Genomic DNA, 20,808 nt, shown 5'->3' on the forward strand with positions numbered 1-20,808 from the left:
CTTGTGTACTACTGAAGGCTTAGTCTGGTCATCTAAGAATTTAAAGCCTTGACTGAAAGACTAATTGATTGTAGAATCCATAGCAAAATAGGATTGCAATAAAAGCCACAGGAATGTGTAGCTGAGGCAGAGTTAACAACAACCCCAATGACTAAAACCAATATTTCCACTATTTTTTCTGTAAAGAAAGAAAAAGAGAGAAAGAAAAATTATTTTTGAAAAATATTTTAAATTGCTGAAGTATTGCACTAAGTGCTTCTCCATGAGAAGAATCTGACTGCGAGAGAACTAGGAGGGCTATGCTCCCTTCCACAAGCAGCGGGGCCCCTCCCGCCCTCCCTACCCTGCACAAGTCCTCCTGATCCCCTGGGGCTATTTGACTCTTCCTACATGCTCCCTCCTGACTCAACCTGGGAAACTACCCAGACCTCAGGAGGAGGATTAGAGACTGTTTTCCTGGTTCTCTAGAAATAGAAGCCCATCTGGGGATTCAGTGAGAGGAAACATCAGTGAGAGAAAAGGAGGCAGGAAGTAGGATGGGCTGGCTGAACCTTCAAACTGGGAATTCCCTCAGGGGGAAGGAGGCAGGCAGGGAGGTTGGGCAGAAGTGTCCTAGACTGCCCTACTCTCTGAGGAAAGTTTGGAGTCTTGTCATGGAGTTCAGAGGACAAAGTAGACCATCAGAGGAGCTCTTTCTTGATATAAATTGCCAATTGTGATGGATTAAAATTTCTGAAGTTGGTAGCATTTCTTGCTCAATTATGCTTGGAGCTTAACTTAGGCCTCTGAAGTTAAGAATTACTTTATATTGGTGACCCAGATTGCCAACAGTAAGTGATAGTAATTAAATCAAATTAATGTTATTGGTTTATGCTTGTGGGTAATATCCAGCAGGGATACACTTCAAGGTCAAATAAAACTACTTTTAGGAATATGACTTCAGGGAAAGGTACCAGTGTGTTTCTGTGGCTTTCACAAGAAAGAACAATTGTTTTCCATGTATGTTGTGCCTTGACTATCAGAGACATGGATGTTCCTATTATTTTCTGATCGTTTCTTCATTATTTTGGAAGAGGCAGTATTGAGTCTTGTGCTCTTACAGCTTTTTAGTGCAGAAAATGCATTTATTGGCGTACGTTTGGCCATCGGTTGCACAGACTGGATCTACTTCTTTTGTGCAAATATCTAGTTGATCCACATACTTGTTACAATCTGGCTGTTGAACATAAACAGACAAGATAAAATTTTTCAGATAATGAACTTTTTGAATTAAATATTCTTTACTCTTAATACAACATGATATGCATCAAAATCCAATAAATATTTTCTATATTGAGGCTAAAACTAAACATCAAGTATCAACATCTGATTAGATATAAATATATATATTGATATATATATATATATATATTTTTTTTTTTTTTACTAGCCCAGTGTTATGTTTTAAAAACATACAAATAGCTGGATAAACTCATTTTACAACTTAATGAGATCTTCCCAACCCAGGGATTGAACCCAGGTCTCCCACATTGCAGGCAGACGATTTACCATCTGAGCCACCAGGGAAGCTTGCCTCTATTTCTCCTCATACTTGGGTGAGATTTTCCCCATTACCTCATATCACAAAAAATTATAAAAGTGAATGTGTTATGAGTCTCCTTTTTCTCAGTCATTTTGCTACTATATAATCTGATAGCTTAAATTATCACCATATATGTATGTATTCATATATATGAGTGTTTGTATACTTGTATTTAGCCATATACATATATATGTAATTTGGTGAGTAATGGCTCTGTAGGTAATACACATAAATAAACAATAATGTATGTATTCTCACATGGCCTGCTTTCTGAATGTCTTAAACACCTTCATTTTTTTAGATGTTTAGAAGTATAGTTGATTTTCTTCACCTCTATGTAATATTTGACCCTGTGACAACGTAAAAATTAGTTTACATTCCTCTAAGTAGAAAATTAAAAGATGCTTACTCCTTGGAAGGAAAGTTATGACCAACCTAGATAGCATATTCAAAAGCAGAGACATTACTTTGCCAACAAAGATCCGTCTAGTCAAGGCTATAGTTTTTCCAGTACTCATGTATGGATGTGAGAGTTGGACTGCAAAGAAAGCTGAGTGCCGAAGAATTGATGCTTTTGAACTGTGGTGTTGGAGAAGACTCTTGAGAGTCCCTTGGACTGCAAGGAGATCCAACCAGTCCATCCTAAAGGAGATCAGTCCTGGGTGTTCATTGGAAGGACTGGTGTTGAAGCTGACACTCCAATATTTTGGCCTCCTGACATGAAGAGCTGACTCATTGGAAAAGACCTTGATGCTGGGAAGGATTGAGGGCAGGGGGAGAAGGGGATGACAGAGGATGAGATGGCTGGATGGCATCACCGACTTGATGGACATGGGTTTGGGTGGGCTTGGTTGTCGGGAGTTGGTGATGGACAGGGAAGCCTGGAGTGCTGCAAATCATGGGGTCGCAGAGTCAGACACAACTGAGCGACTGAACTGAAGTAGAAAAAAAAATTTTTGATCTTCTTGTTTGCTAGGATTATCAATTCTACATTAAAACCACTTTTCAGATGTCTGTATATAATAAGGTTTATTCCCAATAATTTTGAATAATGTGATAATTTTACTTTGTATGAAAAGGCAAACAGTTTTATGTGACTGGGAAGATACTATTTCTTGAACTTGGTGGAATAATGACAGTCTGTTAGTTTTTGAAGGAGTATGTTGTACACTTTTTGGTGAAATTTGCTATTAAAATTTTACACATAAAATAATTTTTTTTTTCATTTCCCAAATTAATTGCTGTGAACTTGCCCTTTTGTGAGTTTCTCCGGAAGGTGCAAAAGCAGTTTCTGCAACCAATAGACAAAAGAAAAATTAAAAAGAGGAAGAAGAGGGAAAACAGTGTCTTTAATGGGAAGTACCCACATCTTTTGGGCTTCCCTGGGGGCTCAGATGGTAAAGAATCCGCCTGCAATGCAGGAGACCTGAGTTCAATCCCTGGGTTGGGAAGATCCCCTGGAGGAGGGCATGACAACTCACTCCAGTATTCTTGCCTGGAGAAGCCCCATGGACCGAGGAGCCTGGTGGGCTACAGTCCATGGGGCTGCAAACAGTCAGGCACGACTGAGTGACTAAGCACACACCCACATCTTTCACTAGCAAAATACTATGTAAGTTGCATACTCAAAATGTCTCACATAATGAGGTGAGGCTTTTGTGGCAGTATCAAAAAAATAATTTCACGAAAGAACTTGAAATCTGGAAACAGAATTCTAAATTCATCGTAATCTGTGAAAATGACTAAGTACAGTTTAATAATCGCCAGATCTCTTGGAGACACTATTTTTTTTCATATTTGTACATGACATATTGTTGTCAGAGAAAACACTGCCTTGCCTCTTGTGCGTCTGTGTGTGTCAGTCACTTAGTTGTGTCCAACTCTCTGTGACCCCATGGACTGCAGTCCACCAGGCTCCTCTGTCCACGGGATTCTCCAAGCAAGAATACTGTAGTGATTGCCTTTTCCTTCTCCAGGGGATCTTCCTGACCCAAGGATCGAACCCAAGTCTCCTGCATTACAGGCAGATTCTTTATCACCTGAGCTATAGGGAAGTCCCTAATATACCTATATGAAGTCACTTAATATGAAGAAGTTAATTACTACTTAATTCTTCCACACTTAACTCGAGTTTCGTGGACAACTTTCATACCTCACAGTTACTCTACTTTGAAATTGATGGGCTGCCTCTGTTTAAAGGAAGATAAGTTGTCAGCAGAGGGATCAATTAGTTCTCTCCTTACACAATGTCTTGACTTTAGTGCACTCAGAGCTGGCAAACAATGAATTGGATTGTCGAGGAATATTGGATCTGAGGACAGTATTACTCCCCACACTCTGCATTTAGAAACCATGAAACCTGACCTCCAAAAAGGGGGAAAATTAGATAAATATCTTTGGTCATAAATTATCAAACACCTAAATTCTATTGCTCATTCTAACCATCCCTTCTGTCTCCATCTTTCTAAAGTGGGAAATGAGAAACCAATATACTGATGCAATTTTTTAAAAGATATTTGTGACATGTCTCATTTCATTTGCCAGTTTAAGTATTACACACCCAGCACAGCAAGTTCCTCCATTCCTGTGTGATAGTAGTTGTTTCCTGCATCTTCTATGATGTTTGAACTGCTTCATCCAGAAGTGAAAAATACACTCACCAGAATAAAGATGAAATGCCAAGCCAATGATGAACATAATGTTGATCCATGATGAGAAGGACATGTTGTTATCAAGTCCGTGGAAGACACCTTTAGGAGTATCTGTAACAGTTGCGCATGCCACTTTAGATAGACTCTTCAGCCAATGTCTACTAAAGACATTGCTCCCACCTAGATGGCTGTTCCTTTTGCTTCCCCACAACCCTACGATTCAATAAAACACGGTGTCATTGTTGGAAGGCTTACCCAGAGACGTTTAAGAGAACCCAGGAAAATAATGCTGTTGACAAAATGGAAAGAACTGATAACTCTCTCAGAAGAAGGGCATGTTATCAAGTCTGTGGAAGATACCTTAAAGAGTGTTTGCAACAATGGTACATGACACATTAGGTAGATAGACTCCAGAACCAGGTTCTAGAAAGCTTCTTGTTTCTAAAGCAATGACTCCCACCTCCTAGATAACTATTCATTTAACCTTTCCCTTGAACCTACAATTCAATAAAATAAAGTGTCATCATTGGAAGGCTTCCCCCAGAGACATTTAAGAGAGCCCAGGAAAATAAGTCTGTTAACAAAGTGGAAAGAACTGATTACTCTCTCAGCTTTTCTGTCAGCCAGCCTGGTTGCCTGTAGTACCAATGCACGTTTGGGTCTCAGTTCTTTTCCTCAGGAAATAGAAACAGTTATTTCTGGAAAGACTAACCTGGAACAGTCCTCCTGGAATGGTACATGCCAGGGTACCCACGCCTTCCTAGAGTCCCCACCTGGCCTACCTGACAGTGAGATAATGGGGAGTGATGTCAGCGGCTCTGGAGACTGTGGCTGTCTTGCTCACCTGCCTCCTCAGCCATCTCCTTCCAGCTCAGTCTCTTTTATTGTTCCTCTGGTGAGGAGTTTGATGGGGTAAGATTGATGGCCCAGGACAGATAAGACACAGAGCTATTCTGTGTCCTTACTGGAAGCTGTAAAGTAGGTCAGGAGAGATGCTTCACAAGTAACCCCCCATTAATCTTCCCTCAGTAGGAGGCTTGGGGACAACTTGATCTCATGTACCCAGAAATATGGGGAAGGTTAGAGATCCTAAGATAGAGAAGAGAGGCAAAAGCTTTCCAAGCATGAGTTGAACAAAGTAAAGAGAGTCAAGCAGGAAAGAGAAGAGTCTGGGAATGGTAATTAGATAATTAAGGGCATAAGCTCTCAAACGTGTTCAAAACTGTTGGCATATTACAGTTACCTAGGAAATGGTAAAAAATAATGCATTCACCTTCTGGTAATCAGAATTGTGAATCAATTGTTAGAGGAGTAGACCTGTGAAGTAGAAGTGTAAAAGCTCCCAGAGGAGTTTCATGTGTAGCCAGGTTTGGGGGAAGCTTGTCTTGAGGAGAGGGTATAAATATATGGGGTTTTTGTTTGTTTTTAATGGAGATAATGGACATACAACATGACACATATTTAGGGTGTACAATATGTTGATTTGATCATTTATATATTTCATTATGATTACTGCTGTAGTGTTACCTAACACATCTATCATGGTAATTTTTTTTTCTTTGTAATAAGAGCAATGAAGTTTATAACAGAGTACTGTTGACTGTAATCACTACGCTGTGCATTAGATGTCTAAAACTTACTTTCCGGAGCAGGAGAGAGTGAAAGGTGGGGAGTGAAGTTGAGACTGAATGAAGCAATGCCTTAAATTATGGTAAAAATTTGATTTTACATCAGAGATACTTGGGGATATTTTTGAGATATTTTGAGATATCGTAGCCTTTTTTTAAAATGCATAGATTTTTTTCATTGGTTTTTGTCTTAATCATCTCCTTCAGTCTGACTCAGTAGAAAGAGCACTGCAGGTAAAGGATACAAGTACAAACCCCATGTATCACCGAGTCACCTGGACTCAATATTCAAACTGCATAATCCACAGTTTTCTTAGTATAAATACAAGAGTTATAGTATCTATCTTATATGTTTGTGATAAATGGGGATAAAACATTTAAACTCTCTGTGCTTAAGTTGTATGTTGGATGGTCATTTGTCACCCTAATCCTGCCTGCTACTTTTTGCAGGGAAGAAGTCTAGGATATTTACAAAGAAACTTTGAGATCAGTAATATTTCATGCTAATTTAGTTGAAGAGCTCACATATAACAGTACAGAAAATATTCCTTTACTATAGTACAATGAATATTGTATGTATACTTCCTCTTTGAATTTTGTACACAGACACCCTCAGGGATGTCTGCGGGAAATCAGTCCTTCTGGGGCAGGACATTTTAGAGAAGAGTAAGCTAAAGTCTAGAGGTGGAGTTGCGGAGAAGCTCTTTATATTCCTTTGATACATATTTGTCAGCAAAGATTAAGAGCAGGAGATAAGGTCTGTGAATCATGGCAGGCTACAAGTATTTGTAATTAACTAGTGAAGATAATGTTAGGTAGCTAAATTATTTGGTGTAGCTTCATGAAGAAAAAAGTAAGCAAGGAAATGAAAATCTTATAGAATGAAAATTTTTTTAATTTATAGGATTTCCCTGGTGGTCCAGTTGTTAAAAGTCCACCTGCCAGTGCAGGGGACATGGTTCGAGCCCTGCTCTGGGAAGATTCCACATGCCAGGAGGCTGCTGAGCTTGTGTGCCACAAGCACTGAGCCTGAGCTCCAGATGGCCTGAATTGAGTTTTGTAAGAAACTACAATTATCATCTTCCAAAATAGTTGTAGCAATTTTGGAGCATTTCCAAATGCTCCACATCTGGCCAACATTTGTTGTTCTCAATGGTGTAGATTGTAGCCATTGTATTAGAAGTGTAATGGTATCTCATTGTTTTTTTATTTGAATTTCTCTGATTACATACATGATTTGAAGTATCTTTTCATGTGGTTATTTGCTACCCATATCTCTTCTTTGGTGAGGTGTTTGTTAAGGTCTTTGGCTTATTTTTTAATCTGGTTGTTTGATTTTTATTTTTTTAGTGGAAGTAGTTGATTTACACTATTGTGTTAGTTTCAGGTGTACAGCAAAGTGATTCTGAGACATATATATATACATATATCAGTTTATTTCCATTATACGTTATTTTAAGAACTTTGGGAAATAGATGGGGAAACAGTGGAAACAGTGTCAGACTTTATTTTTTGGGGCTCCAAAATCACTGCAGATGGTGACTGCAGCCATGAAATTAAAAGACGCTTACTCCTTGGAAGGAAAGTTATGACCAACCTAGATAGCATATTCAAAAGCAGAGACATTACTTTGCCAACAAAGGTTCATCTAGTCAAGGCTATGGTTTTTCCTGTGGTCATGTATGGATGTGAGAGTTGGACTGTGAAGAAGGCTGAGTGCCGAAGAATTGATGCTTTTGAACTGTGGTGTTGAAGAAGACTCTTGAGAGTCCCTTGGACTGCAAGGAGATCCAACCAGTCCATTCTGAAGGAGATCAGCCCTGGGATTTCTTTGGAAGGAATGATGCTAAAGCTGAAACTCCAGTACTTTGGCCACCTCATGCGAAGAGTTGACTCGTTGGAAAAGACTCTGATGCTGGGAGGGATTGGGGGCAGGAGGAGAAGGGGACGACAGAGGATGAGATGGCTGGATGGCATCACTGACTCGATGGACGTGAGTCTGGGTGAACTCCGGGAGTTGGTGACGGACAGGGAGGCCTGGTGTGCTACAATTCATGGGCTCGCAGAGTCGGACACGACTGAGCGACTAAACTGAACTGAACTGAACTGAACTGAACTGAATATAGTTCTGTGTGTTATAGACTAAATTCTTATTGCTTATGGTAGTGTACATCTATTAGCCCCATACTCCTAATTTTTCCTCCCTACTCCTCTCCCGTTGATAACCTCATATTTAATTTCTATACCTGTAAATCTGTTTGTGTATTGTAAATGAATTTATTCACCTTATTTTTTAGATTGTGTATTTAAATATCATACAGTATCTGTATTTCTCCACCTGACTTAGTTTGATAACACCTAGGTCCATCCCTGTTGCTGAAAGTGGCAGTATTTTATTCTTTACAGCTGTTGTTGTTGTTCAGTTGCCAAGTCGTGTCCAGCTCTTTGCAACCCATGAACTGCAGCATGCCAGCCCTCTCTGTCCCTCATCATCTCCCGAAATTTGCCCAGGTTCATGTCCTTTGCATTGGTGATGTCATCCAGCCACCCCATCTTCTGATGCCCTCTTTTCCTTCTGTCTTCAGTCTTTCCCAGCATCAGGGACTTTTCCAATGAGTCAGCTTTTCACATCCATCAGATGACCAAAATATTAGTGCTTCAGCTTCAGCATCAGTGCTTCCGACAAGTATTCAGAGTTGACTTCCCTTAAGATTGACTGGTTTGTTCTCCTTGCTGTCCAAGAGACTCTCAGGAGTTTTCTCCAGCACCACAGTTTGAAGGCATCAATTCTTCACGGATCTGCCTTCTTTATGGTCCAGCTCTCGTGACCACTGGGAAGACCATAGCCTTGGCTATAAGGACCTTTGTTGGCAGAGTAATCTCTCTGCTTTTCAGCACACCATCTAGGTTTGTTATAGCTTTCCTGTCAAGATGCACATGTCTCCTGATTTCATGGCTGCAGTGGCCATTCGCAGTGATTTTAGAGCGCAAGAGGAGGAAATATGTTACTACTTCTACCTTTCCCCCACCTCTATTTGCCATAACTCCAGTACTTTGGCCACGTCATGCGAAGAGTTGACTCATTGGAAAAGACTCTGATGCTGGGAGGGATTGGGGGCAAGAGGAAAAGGGGACGACAGAGGATGAGATGGCTGGATGGCATCACTGACCCAATGGATGTGAGTTTGAGTGAACTCTGGGAGTTGGTGATGGACAGGGAGGCCTGGCGTGCTGCGATTCATGGGGTCGCAAAGAGTCGGACACGACTGAGCGACTGATCTGATCTGATCTGAATGGGGCCAGATGCCATGGTCTTGGTTTTTTTAATGTTTAGTTTTAAGCCAGCTCTATTACTCTCTTCCTTCACCCTCATCAGTTCAGTTCAGTTCAGTCACTCAATCGTGTCTGACTCTGCAACCCCATGAACTGCAGCACGCCAGGCCTCTCTGTCCATCACCAACTCCTGGAGTCCACCCAAACCCATTTGCATTGAGTTGGTGATGCCATCCAAAAATCCTCTGTCGTCCCCTTCTCCTCCTGCCCTCAATCTTTCCCAGCATCAGGGTCTTTTCAAATGAGTCAGCTCTTTGTATCAGGTGGCCAAATATTGGAGTTTCAGCTTCAAAATCAGTCCTACCAATGAACACCCAGGACTGATCTCCTTTAGAATGGACTGGTTGGATCTCCTTGCAGTCCAAGGGACTCTCAAGAGTCTTCTCCAAGACCACAGTTCAAAAGCATCAATTCTTCAGTGTTCAGCTTTCTTCACAGTCGAACTCTCACATCCATACCTGACCACTGGAAAAACCATAGCCCAGACCTTTGTGGACAGAGTAATGTCTCTGCTTTTTAAAATGCTGGGTTGGTCATAACTGTCCTTCCAAGGAGTAAGCGTCTTTTAATTTCATGGCTGGAATCACCATCTGCAGTGATTTTGGAGCCCAGAAAAATAAAGTCAGGCAGTGTTGCCACTGTTTCCCCATCTATTTCCCGTGAAGTGATGAGACCAGATGCCATGATCTTCGTTTTCTGAATGTTGAGCTTTAAGCCAACTTTTTCACTCTCCTCTTGCACTTTCATCAAGAGGCTCTTTAGTTCTTCTTCACTTTCTGCCAAAAGGGTGGTATCATCTGCATATCTGAGGTTATTGATATTTCTCCCAGAAATCTTGATTCCAGCTTGTCTTCCTCCAGCCCAGCATTTCTCATGATGTACTCTTCATATAAGTTAAATAAGCAGGGTGACAATATACAGCCTTGATGTACTCCTTTTCCTATTTGGAACCAGTCTGTTGTTCCATGTCCAGTTCTAACTGTTGCTTCCTGACCTGCATATAGGTTTCTCAAGAGGCAGGTCAAGAGTCTTCCCATCTCTTGAAGAATTTTCCACAGTTTATTGTGATCAACACAGTCAAAGGCTTTGGCATAGTCAATAAAGTAGAAATAGATGTTTTTCTGGAACTCTCTTGTTTTTTCCATGATCCAGAGGATGTTGGCAATTTGATCTCTGGTTCCTCTGCCTTTTCTAAAACTGGCTTGAACATCTGGAAGTTCATGGTTCACATACTGCTGAAGCCTGGCTTGGAGAATTTTGAGCATTACTTTACTAGCATGTGAGATGAGTGCAATTGTGCAGTAGTTTGAGCATTCTTTGGCATTGCCTTTTTTGGGAATTGGAATGAAAACTGACCTTTTCCAGTACTGTGGCCACTGTTGAGTTTTCCAAATTTGCTGGCATATTGAGTGCAGCAGTTTCACAGCATCATCTTTCAGGATTTGAAATAGCTCATCTGGAATTCCATGACCTCCACTAGCTTTGTTTGTAGTGATGCTTTCTAAGGCCCACTTGACTTCACATTCTCGGAGAGAAGTTGAAGTTCATTAAATTTTGAAATATTTTACTTCAAAGGATGCTGTGAAGAATGTTCAAAAGGCAACTCAAACATGGGAGAAAATATTTGCAAGTTGTATATCTAATAAGGGCCTTTTGTGTTATTGTTCAGTCGCTAAGTCATATCTGACTCTTTGTGACCCTGTAAACTGCAGCACACCAGGCTGTCCTGTTCTTCACTATCTCCCTGAGTTTGTTCAAACTCATGTTCATTGAGTCAGTAGTGCAATCCAACCTTCTCATCCTCTGTTGTTTCCTCCTCCTCTTGCTGTCAATCTTTCCCAGCATCAGAGTCTTTTACAATGAATCAGCTCTTTGCATCAGGTTGCCAAAGTATTGGAATTCCAGCTTTAGCACCAGTCCTTCCAATGAATATTCACGGTTGATTACCTTTGTAAGTGAAAGTTGCTCAGTCATATCTGACTCTTTGCTTCCCCATGGACTGTATAGTCCATAGAATTCTCCAGGCCAGAATACTGGAATGGGTAGCCTTTCCCTTCTCCAGGGGATCTTCCCAACCCAGGGATCAAACCCAGGTCTCCTGCATTACAGGTGGATTCTTTACCATCTGAGCCACAAGGGAAGCCCAAGAATACTGGAGTGGGTAGCCTATCCCTTCTCTAGCAGATCTTCCTGACCCAGGAATTGAACCTAGGTCTCCTGCATCACAGGTGGATTCTTTACCAACTGAGCTATGAGGGAAGCCATGATTTCCTTTAGGATTGACTTATTTGATTTTTGAGCCCAAGAAAATGAAATCTGACACTGTTTCTACTTTTCCCCATCTATTTGTCATGAAGTGATAGGACCAGATACTGTGATCTTTGTTTCTTGAATGTTGAGTTTTAAGCTAGCTTTTTCACTCTCCTCTTTCATCTTCATCAAGAGGCTTTTTAGTTCCTCTTCACTTTCTGTCATTAAAGTAGTATCATCTACATATCTGAGGTTGTTGATTTTCTCCCTGCAATCTTGATTCCAGCTTGTGAGTCATCTAGCCCAGCATTTCATATGATGTATTCTGCATATTCATTAAATTTGCAGGGTAACAATAGAGCCTTGACATACTCCTTTCCCAATTTTGAACCAGTCTGTTGTTCCATGTCCAGTTCTAACTGTTGCTTCTTGTCCTGCATACAGGTTTCTCAGGAGGCAATTAATGTGGTCTGGTATTCCCATCTCTTTAAGAATATTCCACAGTTGGTTGTGATCCACACAGTCAAAGGATTTAGTGTCATCAATGAAGCAGAAGTAAATGTGTTTTTTTTTTTTTTTTTTGCGGGGGGGTGGGGGTGGGGGGGGATTCTCTTGCTTTTTCTATGGTCTATCAGCCTTTTCTAAATCCAGCTTGTATGTTTGGAAGTTTTCAGTTCACATACTCCTGAAGCCTAGCTTGAAGAATTATCTTGCTAGCGTGTGAAATGAGTGCCATTGTATGGTAATTTGAATATTCTTTGGCATTGCTTTTCTTTGGGATTGGAATTAAAACTAACCTTTTCCAGTCCTGTGGCCACTGCTGAGTTTTCCATATTTGCTGGCATAATGAGTGCAGTACTTTCACAGCATCATCTTTTAGGATTTGAAATAGCTCAGCTGGTTACTAGTGCCTAGAAACCAAGTTATATAAAGAACTCTACCAAATCAAAAAGAGGAATATTAAGAACTTAACTTTTAAAATTCAGCATTCAAAAAACTAAGCTCATGGCATTCAGTTCCAACACTTCATGGTAAATAGATGGGGAAAAAGTAGAAACAGTGACAGGTTTTATTTTCTTGGGCTCCATTGCAGTCACCACTGTGGACAATGACAGCCATGAAATTAAAAGATGTCTGCTTCTTGGAAGGAAAGCTATGACAAACCCAAAAAGCATATTCAGAAGCAGAAATATTGCTATGCTGACAAAGTCTGTATAGTCAGACAATGATTTTTCCAGGAGTCATATATGGATGTAGATTTGTAGCATAAAGAAGGCTGAGCCCTGTAGAATTGATGCTTTCGAATGTGGTGCTGGACAAGACTCTTGCAAGTCCTTTGGATAGCAAGGAGATCAAACCAGTCAATCCTAAAGGAAATCAACCCTGAGTTTTCATTGGAAGGACTGATGCTGAAGCTGAAGCTCCAATACTTTAGGCACCTGATGCAAAGAGCTGACTCATTTGAGAAGACTCTGATGCTGGGAAGGATTGAAGGCAGGAATACAGTGGGTAACAGAGGATGAGATGGTTGGATGGCATCACTGATACAAAGGACATGAGTTGAGCAAACTCCAGGAGATAGGGAAGGACAGGGTAGCCTCGCGTGCTGCAATTCACGGGGTCTCAAAGATTCAGACATGACTTAGTAACTGAAGAACAATAATTTTTTTAAAAGGCAAAGAATTTAAATAGACATTTCTCTAGAGAAGTTATGCAAGTGGCACATGAAAAAACATTAAACACTTAATCATAAGGGCATGTAAATCCAACCCCAATTGAATATTAATTCACACCCACTGGGATAAATATAATTATTTTAAAATAATAAAATTGTGATTTGGTTTGAAAATATGGAGAAATTGGAACTTTTTTACAACCCTCATGAGGAAGGAAAGGGTCCCCTCTCTGTTGCAAACAGTTTCACTGTTCCCTCAAAAAATATTAAAGATAGCATTATCTCTACATTTCTTTTACTATAATAAAGCTTTAAATGAGCAGTGGGCCTGTTAGTCAATGTCTGCTTCTTGTTAGTGGGAGATGGAAAGTAGTGGAAAGCTATCATCAGACTTAGACTAACTTAGACTAGAAATGGATAGCCTAGGTTGAGGAAAGCAGTCCCATCTAGAATTTGAATATCACTCAACTACCTTTCAGAGAAGGCAGTGGAAACCCACTCCAGTACTCTTGCCTCCATCCCATGGATGGAGGAGCCTGGTAGGCTGCAGTCCAAGGGGTCGCAAAGAGTCGGACACGACTGAGCGACTTCACTTTCACTTTTCACTTTCATGCATTGGAGAAGGAAATGGCAACCCACTCCAGTGTTCTTGCCTGGAGAATCCCAGGGATGGAGGAGCCTGGTGGGCTGCCGTCTATGGGGTCACACAGAATCAAACACTACTGAAGCGACTTAGCAGCAGCAGCAACTACCTTTTGGCTTATTTATGAAAGAGAAAGAAAATAACATGTAAAATTTTTCCCAAGCTTCAGAAATCTTATGCTATCTTTGAATAGATTTTTCAACTAATTCAATTATAGAACTTAAGTTCTAATTAATTATTTAATGAATTAAGGTTCTTATTGTTTAACATTTGTGATCATAACATTAACCTTAAGTGCTTATTAGAATTCAACTTCCTCGTCCCTTTTTCTTGGAGAATTTGATTCAATAGCATAGAAAGGAGCCAAACAGTTTACACTTTTGGTAAATACCAAAGAATTTTGAAATAGTTCAAATTTTCATCTTTGAAAATATTGAAATTATATTTGATTAACCCCTTGTTGAAAGAAAGGGTGTTTTAATAAAGATAACATCATTATTAACATTTTAATGAGTGAAATATTTATTATTTTAAATTACACTAGCTTTTATGTTACCAAGCATGCAAGTGACATTAGTTTTTCAAACTACCATTGAATAAATTTAATATAAAGAATGAAAATCCTGAAATCATGAAAAATTAATTTTGGAAAGAATCTGAATGCTCTATATTCTATCAATAGCTCTTGTTTCATAGAATTGACCTGGTTAGCTCTGACTGAGAAGACTCTAATTGCCTGTTGAATGCACCACAGAATGTAATTACAATTTATGAGCTGCTTTATCAATATTCACATTCACCAAAATGTTGAAAATGAATATCGGCATCATTATTCCTATAAAGAAAGAGAGGAAACAATTAGAGTTTTAAGGAAGAAATAAAGTACATTACACTTTAAAAAAATTAAAAAGGATATTAATAGAAAAACTGGTGAAATCCAAACAAATTCTGTAGATTAGTTAATACTGATAAACCAAAGTTAATTTGCTACTTTTGACATGTGTGCCAGGTTTCCATAAGGAGTTAATCTTAGGAGAAACTGGATAAAGGATACAAAAACTGGTACTATCTTTGAAATTTCTCTGTAAATCTAAAATTACTCCACCATAAGTTTTTATTTAAAAGGGAATATTTTAAACTCCCAGTGTAGTATCACTGAGAAAATTACACTCAATGCTGTAAGTTCTACCATAGATTGTACAGATTGGAGTCATTTCTGTGATACAGAAATGTAGATAATGTGCATGCAGAATAGAGTTTGGATGTTAAACATAAAAACTCCAAAAATCTTTTCAATAAGGAGGATTTGAAAATGGAACAAGGTAGAGTGGCTGTGTTCCACTTGCAGAAGCAACTGGACTCTGCTTGCTCCTAGAGCCGGTTCCCATCTGGGCCCACTTCACTCTTCCTGTGCACTCAGTCCTGATTCAGGTTTGGGACTCACCCAGATCTGAGAGAGGAGAGACTGGAGACTATCTCAGCAGTCCTCCAGAAACACATGCCTCTTTGGGGATTAAATGTGCAAAGATTTTGTGAGAGGAAATACCCCCTGAGAGGAAATGAGGCAGGAGGTAGAAGGCTGGCTGAACCTTTAGACTGCAGACTGTCTCAGAGGAAGGAGGCAGAAAGGGAGATTAGATAGACGTGCTCTAGAATGCCCCACTCTCCAGGGAAGATTTGGAGGCTGTCATAGTGGCTCAGATGGTAAAGCATCTGCCTGCACTGTAGGAGACCCGAGTTTGATTCCTTGGTCGGAAAGATCCCCTCGAGAAGGGAATGGCAACCACTCCAGTATTCTTGTCTGGAAAATTGCATGGACAGAGGAACCTGGCAGACTACAGTTCATGGGATCACAAAGGGTCGGACATGACTGAGTGACTAACACACACAGAGAGTTTTTGAGACAGTCAACCTTGACAGGAGTCCCTTTCTAACATGAATGGGCTGATTTTGATAAATTTCTGAATTCAGTGGTCTGTTTGGTTCTTGAACAATTATGCTCCCTTCAGCTGGAAATCTGCAAGGGTCAATCACATGGCCACCACACAGAGCTGGGCTTTGGAATTACATTCTATTGGTTGTTAGTCTGCCATTAGTAACTCATAATTAAGTTAAATTAATTGTTTACACATTTGCACAATATCAATCAAAATTATTGATAGCTCAAACACAAAATTACTTTCAGAAACAAGAACTTCAGGGAAAGAAAAAAGAGTGGCCCCTAATATTTTACAATGACCTTACAGTTATTTTCTATATATATATTGTGCCTTGGTACAATCAGCAGATTGTACAGATTTACCATCACCTTGTAATGATTTCTTCATACCTTGGAAGACCAAATATTTACTATCGTGTACTTACATCTTTTCATTGCAGAAAGTACATTCATTGCTGTAGGTTTTTGCGTCACTGGCACAGATTGGATTGTATTCTCTGGTGCAAGCTTCTGTATACACTTTACAGTCTGGCTGTTAAATGCAGAGACAACATAAAATTCATTAGGGAATGAAAGTCTGAGTAAAATTTGTTTAGTCTTGATATAAAGTACCATGCACGAAAATTGGAAATATATTTTATATTTAGGTTTAAAAAAAAATTATTTATTTATTTTTAGCCTTGCCGGGTCTTTGTTGCTATGTGGGCTTTTTCCAGCTGTCGTGAGTGAGGACTACTCTAGCTGCAGTTTGTGGGCTTCTGATTGTGGGGCTTCTCTTGTTGCAGCGCATGGACTCTAGGACATGTGGGCTTCAGTAGCTGTGGTTCCCAGGCCCTAGAGCACAGGCTCAATAGTTATGGCACGCAGGCTTAGTTGCTGTGTGGTATGTGGGATCTTCCCTGTTCAGGGATTGAACCCATGTCTCCTGAATTGGCAGACAGATTCTTTACCACTCGGAGAAGGCAATGACAACCCACTCCAGTCCTCTCACCTGGAAAATCCCATGGACGGAGGAGCCTGGTAGGCTGCAGTCCATGGGGTTGGGAAGAGTCGAATACGACTGAGCGACTTCCCTTTCTTTACCACTGGGTCACCAGGGAAGCAACCTATGTTTAGTTTTAAAAACTACTATCTATAACACTACAACTTATAAAACTAACACACATCCCACTTAAAAGTAAAATATTATTGTCTTCATAAACCTGCTCTAATTTTTTAAAGAGGTCATAAAACTGGCTAAATGTGTTTTTGTAATTTAGTGACCATCATCTTCACTTCCCTTTCAAACTCAAGAAGAAATCATGAAATTAGATTGTTCTTTTTCTTATTCCCATTCTTGATAATTCCAACTAAATCTATGTGTTTGTGCATGTGTGTGTATGTGTGTGTGTGTGTATATCTCTATCTATCTATCTATCTATACAGAAGATACAAATGCAGTTTGTTTACTGTTGACAGTTTTGGTATTTGACATAATAAAAAATACTATATATCTGCTTATATCATCTACTTTTTAAACATGTGATTCTGTTTATTCAGATATTTAGAGCTATAGGTTTTTTTTTTTACCTTTATGTAATATCATACTATGTGGATCTATAGAACTTTTTATCTTAAATATATATTTAGGTTGATTCTTTTTCCTTTGTTATGCTAAGATGAACACTACTACTCTAAACACCTTCAACCTTTCTCAGAAGCTTGTATGAAGCAACATTTATGCCCATTAATTAAATTTTTGTGTAACAGGATATGCACCTTTTTATGTTGTCTAGATAATGACAGATAGCTTTGTATGGCTAAGTTTCTATTTTTTGACCTTGTTGTAATACTGCTGCTGCTGCTGCTGCTAAGTCACCTCAGTCGTGTCCGACTCTGTGCGACCCCATAGACGGCAGCCCACCAGGCTCCCCTGTCCCTGGGATTCTCCAGGCAAGAGTACTGGAGTGGGTTGCCATTTCTTTCTCCAATGCATGAAAGTGAAAAGTGAAAGTGAAGTCGCTCAGTCGTGTCCAACTCTTAGCAACCCCATGGACTGCAGCCCTCCAGGCTCCTCCGTTCATGGGATTCTCCAGGCAAGAATACTGGAGTGGGTTGTCATTTCCTTCTCCGGTTGTAATACTATCTTTTTAGTTTTGGAAAGACCTCTCTGATGCACAATTTTTGATGAATTTTTCTGTTAAAATGTATAATATATGAAAGTTGATTGCTTATCTTTTTCAACCTGCACCTGTATTAACTTACCGGAAATCCGAAATCAGGTTCAAAATAAATTTCTGCAACCAACACATGGGTAAAAAAAGAAAGTTAAAAATGAAGGAGGAGTGGGGGAGGGGCAAGGGAGAGAGGGAGAGGAAGATGGAGAGGGAGGAGAAAGGGAAGGGGAGGAGAAGAAAGAAACAGAAGGAGTAGGGAGGGAGAAAGAGGAAGAGGAGGAGAAAGGGAAGGGGAGGAGAAGAAAGAGATAGAAGGAGAGAAAGGGGAAGAGGAGGAGAAAGGAAAGAGGAGGAGAAGAAAGAAACAGAAGGGGAGAAAGAGGAAGAGGAGGAGAAAGGAAGGGGGAAAGAAGAATCAGTTTTAGTAAACAAGGCCCATATTTATTAGTAGCAGAAACATGTGCACATAAAATATTAGAGACTCCACAACTAATGAAGCAAGACTTTCCTGCCATTAACAAAACAAAAAAAATCATAAAACAATACCAAATTTGGAAATATTTTATTATTATTTATTATTCAGTTATTGTAACTCTGTGAAAATTAATGCAACATATTTGTGAATTCCAAACAGCTTTCTTTGAAAGTATCATAAGGGATTCAGATTGAGTGATAATCAGAATATCAAGCAATACTAGATCTAGAAAAGATCATTTCTCCCCCTAGGTTTGCCTTTAACAATCTGACTACCAGAAAGAAAAATAATATAGGTCATGTTCAATAGCTGTAGACAAAGAGCAAAATTCTAGTGCTCACTCTAACCCGCTCTACTCTGTCTCTACTTGTCCAAAACGGGAGATGAGAAAAAGCAACCCGCTGATGCCTTTTTCAAAAGACATTTGTAATATGCCCTTTTTCACTTTATCAGTTTAAGATTTACAAGCCCAGTAAAAAAACAACCTCCTTCATTCCTAGTTTAGAGAAGTTGTTTCCCATATTTTCTAAGATATGTAAAATATTTCACCTTGTACTGGAAAATTCACTCACCAGAATAAAGAGGAAATACCAAGGCAATGATGAAAATAGCTTTGATCCATGATAAGAAGAGAGACATTTTGTCAAGTCTGTGGAAGGAAACTGACATGTTTATAGCACAGAGACAAATTTCTATTTCTAGATGAAAGTGTCTTATGATATAGAAACCCCTCCAGCCCCAGATTCCTAATTATAGTGGGCTATTCCCTTCTCTCTTCCCTTAACCCACAGAAGCAGCATGACACACATGTGAACAGAAGGCCTTGGACAGACTTGCAAGAAATGCTAGAGCAGGTCCTCTTTGTCCACTTCAGAAGGAACCAACCTTTGACTCAGCCCACAAGGAGCCTGGCTGCATTTAAAGAAGTACGTGCTTAGGAAGTTCAGTTTTTCCTCAGAAAATAGAAAGTTATTTCAGGAAGGACTGACCTGGAGCGGTCCTCACTGCAGTGTGACACACCAGGGCTGCCTTCATAGCATCCCCGCCTGACCTACCTGACACAGAGAAGGTGGTAGAAAGCAAGGGCAGCAGCTCCAGGGACTGCGCCTGTTTCTATCTCCTTTTCTTAACCACTTCCCCCAGCCGAGCAGTCTCCCTCATTGGGCCGTTGGTGAGGAGCCTTGTTGGGGGAAACAGATGGTCCCCGGCAGATAAGACTCTGAGGTTTTCTGTATTCTTCCTCACAAAGATCTCACACAGATCATCTCTCTAGAGGAGGTCTGGAGCAGTTTTATCTGATGAACCCAGAACTATGAGGAGAGGAAAAAGAAATACAAAAAATGATAGATCTTAAGATAGAGAAGAGATGTGGAAACTTTTCAGGCTATTGAGTTGCAGAGAACAAGAGAATCAAAGTCAGAAGAGTCTTGTGAACTATAATCAAACACATGCTGAGAGCCTCTATTTCGTGACAGAGCACTGTAGACTTAAGATTTATTATAAATTCAAACTCTCCTTAAAGTTTAAATTTAAACGTTTTATGTTGATAATTGTAGATTTATTACATAGAGTTGTCAGAAATAAGAGAGATTCTCCTGTATCTTTTAACAAGTTTCTCCCAGTGGGAATGTCTTACAGGATTACAGTACAAAGTCCCCACCAGGAATTGACATCAGCTGGAGACCTTTTATCAGTGTTGGTTATCAACACCAAGACTGTGAATCAATTGTTAAATATATGAGATCTGGGCAATGGTATGTTTGCAAAGCTCCCAGATGAGTATTGGGACAGTTTTGGAACCCCGAACTTACATAATGTTATATGTCAACTATATCTCAATAAAACTAAAGAAAATAAAAGAAGGCTCATTGGAGTGAGGTTGAGTCCATGTGGAGCAATGCCTTAAATTCTATATTAAATAAGGTAAGTGGGTGACATTGGAGGCTTTGAAGTAGGGTAATATTTAATCAGCTATTGTCTCCCTAATTAATGAATCTCCTTCACTGATTTCTAGAAAAAGTTCTGTCAGTTGAAAGACTTGAATTCAAATTCAAATACTACCACTGAGTAACCATGACACACTATTTAGAATTTCTAATATAAAAATTCTTTATTTTAAATAGGGAACTGACACTTCCTGCCTCTTAGATGTCAGGGATAAAATATTAAGATAATCTGCCTTCAGGTTTGGAATAGACTTACATTTGCCACCCTAATCTAACTTGCCTTTTATAGCTGTGGAGAAAGGTAGGATTTAGAAAGGAAACTTTGAATGTAGCAGTGCTCCGTTCCAACTGAATCGGAGAATACAAACTCTGATGAGTGCAGAAAGTGCTCTATCATTACATGACAGTGAATATTACTCTTGCAGTAGCTCTGAATTATTTACATAACTACAACCAGAGGTGTCTGCAGTGCACCAGTCCTTCTGGTGCAGGACATTTGAGGAAAAGTAAATTGAAGTTTAGAATTGAAA

At 39.7% G+C, this 20,808-nt stretch overlaps 1 protein-coding gene across 2 annotated transcripts; it reads right to left on the reverse strand.

The window, feature by feature from the left end:
• Nucleotides 1-14,260: 14,260 nt before the first annotated feature.
• On the reverse strand, nucleotides 14,261-19,551 carry LOC113896565 (acrosin inhibitor 1). Of its 2 annotated transcripts, XM_027548797.1 has the most exons (5): nucleotides 19,388-19,551; nucleotides 18,905-18,981; nucleotides 17,946-17,977; nucleotides 16,127-16,233; nucleotides 14,282-14,597 (listed from the first exon to the last, which is right to left on the reverse strand). In XM_027548797.1, exons 2-5 carry the CDS (start codon nucleotides 18,969-18,971, stop codon nucleotides 14,546-14,548), a joined length of 258 nt encoding a protein of 85 aa, XP_027404598.1. In that variant the 5' UTR covers nucleotides 18,972-18,981; nucleotides 19,388-19,551; the 3' UTR covers nucleotides 14,282-14,545. The 2 variants fall into 2 exon arrangements, 1 of the variants encoding a protein (XP_027404598.1); XR_003512055.1 differs by lacking the exon at nucleotides 17,946-17,977 and having other exon boundaries at nucleotides 14,261-14,597; nucleotides 19,388-19,543.
• Nucleotides 19,552-20,808: the final 1,257 nt, after the last annotated feature.

This window comes from Bos indicus x Bos taurus, chromosome 7 (genome assembly GCF_003369695.1).
Source record: "Bos indicus x Bos taurus breed Angus x Brahman F1 hybrid chromosome 7, Bos_hybrid_MaternalHap_v2.0, whole genome shotgun sequence".
NCBI classification, from domain to species: Eukaryota; Metazoa; Chordata; class Mammalia; order Artiodactyla; family Bovidae; genus Bos; species Bos indicus x Bos taurus.

What these genes read in the sequence shown, in the direction of transcription:
- LOC113896565 (XM_027548797.1), bottom strand. Translation starts at nt 18,971, where the DNA reads ATGTCTCTCTTCTTATCATGGATCAAAGCTATTTTCATCATTGCCTTG. An exon ending in GGTATTTCCTCTTTATTCTG is followed by an intron (nt 17,978 to 18,904) that starts GTGAGTGAATTT and finishes TGTTGGTTGCAG; the next exon opens with AAATTTATTTTGAACCTGAT. An exon ending in ACTTTCTGCAATGAAAAGAT is followed by an intron (nt 14,598 to 16,126) that starts GTAAGTACACGA and finishes CTTTCTTTATAG; the next exon opens with GAATAATGATGCCGATATTC.